Source organism: Gobio gobio, assembly GCF_949357685.1.
Source record: "Gobio gobio genome assembly, chromosome: 18".
In the NCBI taxonomy this organism is placed as follows: domain Eukaryota; kingdom Metazoa; phylum Chordata; class Actinopteri; order Cypriniformes; family Gobionidae; genus Gobio; species Gobio gobio.
This window is the reverse complement of record NC_137111.1, coordinates 37,055,816-37,064,495: the sequence shown is the minus strand read 5'-3', so window position 1 is coordinate 37,064,495 and position 8,680 is coordinate 37,055,816. Positions and strand designations below refer to the sequence as shown.

The 8,680-nt window shown below is 40.6% G+C and overlaps 1 protein-coding gene across 1 annotated transcript; it reads left to right on the top strand.

Moving 5' to 3' along the window:
* The first annotated feature begins 313 nt into the window (after positions 1–313).
* On the top strand, positions 314–8,501 carry ky (kyphoscoliosis peptidase). The gene is made up of 7 exons (XM_079842632.1): positions 314–460; positions 635–1,239; positions 1,311–1,425; positions 1,575–1,692; positions 1,773–1,964; positions 4,201–4,391; positions 6,810–8,501. The coding sequence occupies exons 1-7, from the start codon at positions 439–441 to the stop codon at positions 8,132–8,134; spliced, it is 2,568 nt and encodes an 855-aa protein (XP_079698758.1). The 5' UTR covers positions 314–438; the 3' UTR covers positions 8,135–8,501.
* The last annotated feature ends 179 nt before the right edge of the window (positions 8,502–8,680 follow it).

Sequence of the window (8,680 nt, the reverse complement as noted above, 5' to 3'; positions counted from 1 at the left end):
AAGTCATTTGGAGTTTGAGGTTAACAAGTCCAAGACTGGCACTGAAGGAGATGAATTATTGTTATAAATGTATGTGTGTGTTCCCCACACATTACTTCTTCGTCCTGAGTAGACTAAACATTCGCACAAAGACTTTAATACCCTTTAACAAGGCCAAGATAGACGTTGTTTACGCATGTTTTGTTAGCTAATACATTTATCAGTTACCAACCACAACCTTCTTCACCCTTCGTGCCAACATCAATGCCCTTCTTTCTACCCCCTCTCTTGTATCTTTGAGCTCATTGGTTGTCATGATAAGTCCAAGTGTATTTTTAGCACACTTTCCTTTCATAGGGGTGGACACAGGGAGAAAATAGATATAGACAGACCCCTGCAATAGAAAACAAAACTTGGATAAATCTGCAACGACCAACACTTCTGAAAGTGACAGAAGGTATGAGTTTCGCAACTGCAAAAGGTAAGACTTTCCAGCTATTTGCCTTTCAAGTGTAGCCTGTTTTTGAGTATTTTGAAACTACGACGAGATCATTTGAAGCATGTACTGTGTCATTAGATGTTCGTTTCTGAGATGCAACAAGCAGGATGATGTATATCGCGGTTCAGATGTTTTATTTTCCTCTCATTTGCACAGCTGAAGCTCAAACTGATCAACAACCAATCACAACAAAAAACAGCAACCGAGGCCGCCAACCGGAAGAAACTGCCGCGGACTCAAACAATAACACGCAGAAACAACATTTCGATTTGAAAGTTGAAAATGGTGCGGTGAAATACAAACTTCAAAATGTATCTGGGAACCATGAGACCAGCATGAGAGATGAGAACAGCACCAACGTCTGTTTGACTAATAAGAGCCACGAAGGAGGTTCACAGTCAGTGGAGCAAAATGACCCAAAGCCCTTAACCATTGTACCGATTCAAGAAAATGCGGCTTCACATAAGGTACTGTCAGAGAACTATGAGGGGAAGTTATGTGAGGAACAACGGCCGAGCACAAAGCGCCAACTGTCCGCCGAGAGCGCGGCGAAGTCAGTGAGCGTAAGAAAGAGGAGCTCTGTGAAAAAGAGCCAAGAGGAGATTGTGAAACCCCTCTCAGTTGCCAGCCCTGGCACGCAATCTGGGAGACCTTATCTACCTGCAGTCTCCTCCTCTCAGAGGAAACCCAGAAAATTGCTGTTCTCCAGCACTGATATTTTCAACAAAGTAGACACATTCTCAATCATGAAAGGAAAAGAGGTAACCGACAACACACAAGTCCTTTTTGTTCTGATAAACAATAGATTCAGCCATGAATATGTGTTTTTCAGTTGAGGGAGCTGGAAGTATTTGATGCTCAGAAGATTGCGTGTGCAGTCACTGAGGGGGGCAGAAATGATGTGGAAAAACTCAGGGCCATATGGATCTGGCTATGCCATAATATTGGTAACTGCACTTGCACAAATGCATCATGCGCTGTAAACAATGATTTTTCAGTTTTAAAAGTATTGGATTGCTAGTGCGTACATGCACTTTTAACTCTTTTTGTGAATGTACTCTCTAATGCAAACTGTCTTATGCGTTTGTGTGTGTAGAGTATGATTTAGAGGGATACCTTGGTCTTTCTCCGAAGATTTGCTCATTTGATGAGGTCATCAGGAAGGGAAAGGGTGTATGTAGTGGGTACTCCAGTCTCTATATGGAAATGTGCAGGTAAATAGCCGCAGGTATGTACATACAGTACACACATCATGCCGGTAGAACACGGATCTGAACTTTCTCTCTTTCTCTAGGGTGGTGGGCATTGAGTGTGTGGAGGTGAGTGGGTACAGCAAAGGCATTGGATACCAGGCAAGGCACAGTTTAGCTGACAAGCGTTCCGATCATGAGTGGAATGCTGTCTTCGTGGGGGGGCAGTGGTGCCTGCTTGATGCTTGCTGGGGTGCTGGCACTGTGGACATGAAAAGCAAAACATTTGTGAAGAGGTCAGGCTTCTCAGAGTGTCACTTGTACATTCAAGAGTTTTATTTGTCACATACACAGTTATATACACAATATACAACTGGCAGTGAAATGTAAACAGGTCCGCTCCATGGACAGTGCAAATAACAGTTACAAGAACACAAGGGAAATTAAAATAGAAATAGAATAAAATTAGAATAAAAAGTATTAACATAAGTAGAGTTATAAATAAATCAAGTAAGATAAAAATAGGAAATAAGATAAAAATAAAAAAAATAAAATAAAAATATAAAATATAAAGTAAGTGGATATGATAAGTGAGATAAACTGTAGACTTAAAAATAAGTATAAGTATAAGTATAAGTTATAAATAAGAATGAATACATATCATTCAGTACACTCATACTGACAAACCATAAGTAGTTCTTACATACAACATCGTTTGTATATTTTCTACTACAGCATGTAAGAGTTGGGTTCTTGGGAGAAATGATAAATTAATAAAATGTCTCAGTAAAATTATATTTAAAAGCTTCGTTTTCAAAGTTCTCTAGTCTATATTTTGGGAAGGAAAACATACAATTCAATGCAAAACAATAATAATTGAGAGATATACTAATAAGTTCATCAAATGCCTGATAGTCATTGATACTCACACTTTAACAAAAATGTTTTTTAAAATGATGTATGGATAATCAAACATTCCTAGATTGCTTCAATCCAATTCCTCTTGAAATATTACTAACAATAAAAAGATTTCACAGCAAAAAGACACGTATCATGACCGGCAGACAGAACTGTACTAAAAGCCTTACCTACTACGCTAAAAAAGTATAAACCATCAATCCGATGATTGAAGGCATGTAATAGATTGTGTATAACAGTGTTTTTACAGCAAATGTTAAGAAAACTTAGAGGCCTTAGAAATTTGCGTATGAAATATGAAAGAGTAGGGTTTATAGGGTTAATTTATTCTGATATTATTAATCAATGTCCTACTTTTGAAGCCATCAGTCAGCGTAATTTTAACATGATTTTAAAAAAATTGATCCACCAAAAAAATTAAGTCAGCAAATTAAGCCAAAAAACACATTAAGGGCCCTATTTAAACAATCTGAGCACATGGTCTGAAGCGCATGGCGCAGGTGCACTTAGGGCATGTCCGAATCCACTTTTGCTATCTTAACATACAAAGAAAACGGTCGGTACGCCAGGCGCATGATCCAAAAGGGTTGTGCCTAGTCTCTTAATGAGTCATGGGTGTGTTTTGGGCGTAACGTGCAATAAACCAATCAGAGTGTCATCACCCATTCCCTTTAAAAGCCAGTTGCGCTTGTACCATGGCGGATTCGATATTTACATGGCGGAATTTGCGAGCGGAAAGACTGAACGCTTCTCCAGAGAGGAATCCTTTTATTTTTTTAATATTTAAAAATGTTTATGTGCTGTGTGTGTAATAAGCGGAGTGTACATGCGTTGTGCACCTGCATATAGGCGCATATTACTAACAAGCTCTTTAATGCGTTGTGCACCTGCATATAGGCGCATATTACTAACACGCTCTTTAAATAACACAAAAAATTCTGTACTATTGACTTTAGACCAGGTTTCTGTTGGTCAATGGCGTAGTCGTTTTCAGTTGCCTCAAAATAGCAACACGCCAACAATGCGCCTGAACACACCTAGTTTTTAGACCAGCACGCCCATGGGCGAACAGATGGGCGCGATTGCATTTGCTGTTTAAACAATGGGGCACTGGACGTGAAAATGAAAACTGCGTCAGGCTGAAACTAGCAAAAAACATGGCATTGCATTGCGCTGGGTGTATGAAAGAGCCCTCAGACTGCAACCACCCATTCCCATGAAGCATTGTGAATGACTCTCAGACACTCACAAAGTCGGTCTCTCTATCAAACTTCTGTATTTTTCAATAAACTAAAAATTTATTATTCTTACACTTCTAACTCTTGAATATAAATCAAGTTTTATATTGTACTATCTATATTTAATTATATCAGCAATGCTTTATGTGATTATTGTTTATTCCCCTCTTAAATGACACTGAGTAGACTACATAGTTTTATTTTTCTGATTTACAAATACTTTGCTTCAAAATCAATGTTTGTAATTTATCAACAAAAAAAATATCTGGTTTAGAAGATATATGCAAATTTACAGTCTTTATCTTCTGGGAAACTGGATGCTAAATATTGAGGACTCTGTAATGGAAAAAACTGGATTGACCTTGGTCTCTTTCAGGTATGATGACTTTTATTTCCTCACTGAACCCAGTGAGTTCATAAACTCGCATTTCCCTGATGACCAGACCTGGCAACTGCTCACAACACCCATCTCTATGGAAGAGTTTGAAATAAGACCCTTGAAAACCTCAGCATTTTATCAGTTCGGATTGACTCTCATACAACCTACACAGTACAAATCAATCACAGGTGTGTATGCGCACAAAACATACACTATCAACGCAACTGCACACATGCGTAACAGAATAATACACAAACTCAAAAGAAAAGATTAGTGAAGCACACACAATGTCTGTTACACTATAATGAGATAATAGGCGACTGCTGGCATCAGCTCGCGTTGAGAAGCTCTGAGAAAATAGATTAGACGGTTTGCTGCAGAGATTAGACTGTCTCATGAGAAAAAAAAAGATATTGTTACTAAAACTTCCAGAATAGTTTCTATTGCATGCACTGCAGCAAACGCAGGCAAGAATATTATGTAACTAGTAAACACGAGTGCCACCAAGAATGGTGCCATATACACTGAGGCTAAATGCACTCCCGGAAAACGCAAGGTCTCGAGATACATTTTTAAAATCCTTTTAACTTGACATTGTGTCTTAAAAACTGGGCGCTCATACACGAGGCGGTCTATAAAGCAGCACGACACCCCGCAAACACATCCGTCTAATATGCTTAGAAAACAAAAGTATTGAAGTGCAACACAAAAATTGCACTTTGAGAATTGAAGTCACAACATTCGTATTTTTATGGAATATTGCAGTACCTATAAGTGATTTATCCGTGCACATGATTTAAAGTTCATGTGTCATCGTAATCTTTAATCAAAATAGCGTCCCTCCCTCTTGCAATGACATCTTATTTCTCTAATAAGATTTTCGGATATAGCCTTTGAAGACACAAAACAGCCTAAAAGCCTAACAGCAAATTACCAAAACTTACACTAATACATCTATGGCTTCTAATACTGTATTCCTTTCAAAAACAGTGTGCAGAATAAAAGCATCCTTATTTTTTGTTTGCATCTGCTAGAAGGTAAAAATGTACTGATTTTGGTTAATAGAAATGCCTTTATTTGGGGGGGGGGGGTGGACTAAGGGTGCGTTCACACTTGTAGTCCGGTTCATTTGGTTAGTTTGGTCTGGACCAAAAAACAAAAACAAAACATATAGTCCTGGTCCGCTTAGCGTACACACTGGCATTTTTAACAGCGAACCTAAAGTTACCGAACCAAAGGCATCTGGGATACGGTCACAACCTGATTGGTCGGCTTATGACGTATATTTCGCGACGGAGCTTGCTTACCGAACATTCAAAACAATGCTGAGTGCTGGATTAAACGCGATCATTTTATGCGTGTACATATGGTTTTATTTTTACCAGCTAAGAACTCACGAAAAGCTCATAAAATGTTCAAAACATTTAAAACAACAACAGGATTTTCTCCGTTGTATGCAGAAACGAAGATCTGCATATTGATGAGGCACTTTACTTCCTTGTTGCTCCACGTTTGCCCTCTACTCATTTTGGATACACCGATCTTTCCTCGTCGTCAAATCAGCTGACTTGTAGCGTCGCATCTTGTGACAGCACGTCCTGTTTTTGGTTCGTTTACATGTCTTTGGTCCGTGTTGCGTTCATATATCAATCGAACCGCACCAGAGTTCGTCTGGAAGCGGACTGAGACCCATCTTTTTAGCGCTCACATATGTTCAAATGAACCGCAATAACCAAGCAATCGCACCAGGGTTCGTTTTAATCAAACCAAACATGACAAGTGTGAACGCACCCTAAATTAGCTCCTACTTCTGAGAAAGGTCTAACCCAGCGCTGATTGGCTGACACAGAGTTTACATATACTTATGCCGCGTTCCAGGCAACCCGTAACCCGTGTTTTTCCAACCTTCTACCAGTGCACTGGAACAGCAGTCAAACCCGTGACTTCCCACCCGTGAACTCGTACTAGATCGATGTACTCCCAGTTACGAGATCTGACGTCACATAGCTCGCGAAACAACAATGACAGCCCCGTACGGATGCGGTGTTTAACGTTAAATAAAAGGTATAACAGCTTCTCTTGCCGTATGCGCCGTTTTTTCCCCTCCGTTTCCCTCAAATAAGCAAGTAAGCACCTTTGGCGATAGAAATGATTGTAAATTTAGCATAAGCCTCATACGGTCCGCCATGCTTTGTTTACATCTAGCTACCACACGATTCCTTGCGCTCAGGCAGTTTGGCGTGACTTTGCCTGGAACGCTACAAAGTCGTGAGTCGTGGTTTGAAGTTGTAACTTATGGGCTCAAAAACCTGCCTGGAATGCAGCATTACTCCACAAACTAACTCCACGAACATGGAAAACAGCGATAGATGGACCAATAGCGGAGTCCAGGCACTTCTCAACCTTTACTCTAAGGAGTTGTTGATGCTCTATAACTGGTGTGAAAGCCCCTTATGTCAACCATCGTAAACTCAGGAGCAGTTTTCCGTGCATGCATTTTACTTCCTTATGTACATGTGGTTGTCACTGCCAAAAATGTCCAGTGTGAATGCAGGCGTAATATTACTGTAACATTTTGTAAACGTGTCAAAATTTGTTTTCAACAGACGACGGGGAAGCAATTGTGTCTGTGAGATCCTCTAGACCATTGACCTTTTCATATGAGATGAGGCAGCAGGATCCCCAGACAGGAGCTCTAAAGCAGGAGGAGGTTGACAGCTCCTGTGGTCTCCTGTCAGTTACTCAACAAGGGATGAAGCTGCGATTACTGCCCCCAGAGCCTGGGGCATACGAGGTGAAGCTGTTTGCCCGGCGAGAGGGTGAACTTGGTGTTCTGCGGTGGGTTTGCTCTCTCGAGCTGGAGTGCCCTAGTATCCAGAAGAGGCAGGCCCTTCCTGATAACCCCTACCTGAACTGGGGCCTGGCAGCGGGGGCATCGGCACTAGGCGTAAAGGATTGCAGCATCGCAGGAGAAGAGGCTGTGGAGGTCGGTGAGTGTGGCGAGTGCAAGGTGATCCTACACACATCACGACCTCTGATGATGGTGTGTGAACTTGCGCACCACGAGCTTGACCCCGCTACAGCCAAGCGCTGCCTTGCGCCGCAAATCACAGCAGAGCAGCTGGTGTGCAACACCATGTGCCCGTACAAAGGATTTTACCGGCTGTCCATATTTGTGCGGGAATATGATAGTGGAACTGGGACTTTTCAAAATGCCGGGAACTACCTGCTGCACAGTCAAAGTCGAGGGATGAATCCAAACGTTCTGTATCCTGCAGACCTTGGCCTGTGGTGTGGTCCCGGGATGCGCACTCAAGAAGCCGGACTGTCCCATTTCAGCCACACTGGGGCGATAGTGAATGCACCACAGGGGCGGTGCAACATCACCTTCCATTGCGCCACACCAGACCTGCAAATACACACGGCCCTCTGCGCTGAGCTCCACGAGGAGGCCCATTTTCCTCTTTCCCGATATGTACTCCTGACATTCACAGAAACTAAGGTAACTGTGAGTGTGTGCGCGCCCAGAGCGGGAGTTTATCGCCTGGCTCTTTATGGACGGAAACGCCCTCAGCAGGACTACATGTCGCTGTGTGACTTTATAATCAGGAGTGTGTGTGAAAAGCCCGGAGATCCATTCCCCTCTGTATATTCAGCGTGGGGAAGAGGGTGTGTGTTGCTGGAGCCCCGCACAGGTGTGCTGGCTCCACAAAGATCAGTGAGTTTTCGCGTGCGAGTACCAGGTGCTCAAAGAGTGTGTGTCGTGGGGGAGAAACGAACGGATCTGAAGATGAATAAGAGCAGAGTTTGGGAAGGTGAGGCTGTCACTGGAAATGCCACACAACTCAAGCTCGCCGCTGTCACTAAAGAAAGCAATGACATGCATGTTCTCATGACCTTTGATGTCCTTAACCTGGAGAATGAACTGTGAACAGAACAGACTTTTGTCTAGAGGACAAAAGGGCTATGGTCACACTGCAGTTCAATGTAGTGCAACTGATTAGTTTTTTTTTCCGTATCTCATTTATTCCATTTTTTTGGATGAAAGTGTGAACCTCGATGATCTGGTTTGCTTTCATGTGTGAAAATAAGTCAGATATAAGTTTTTTTTCAGAACACTGCAAAAAAAATAATATTAGAAATATGAAAACATAAGATAATAATAAGCTAAACTATGTAAGATAGAGTACATATCTTAAAATATAGCATATTGCTTTCATTTATACATAAAAAACAAAAACAACTTTGTTGTTAGGGTAAGAATATTCTTGAATAAAAATTTACTAAAAATATTTGATAAAATATATATACAATATATATTTTATCAAATATTATATATATATATATATATATATATATATATATATATATATATATATATATATATATATATATATATATAAATATATATATATATATATATATATATATATATATATATATATAAATATATATATATATATATATATATATTAGT

Excerpts from the sequence above, each read along its gene's own strand:
- ky (XM_079842632.1), top strand. The coding sequence starts at position 439 with ATGAGTTTCGCAACTGCAAAAG. Across the intron at positions 1,693-1,772 it reads CTCTATATGGAAATGTGCAG|GGTGGTGGGCATTGAGTGTG; the intron begins GTAAATAGCCGC and ends CTCTTTCTCTAG. Across the intron at positions 1,965-4,200 it reads AGCAAAACATTTGTGAAGAG|GTATGATGACTTTTATTTCC; the intron begins GTCAGGCTTCTC and ends GGTCTCTTTCAG.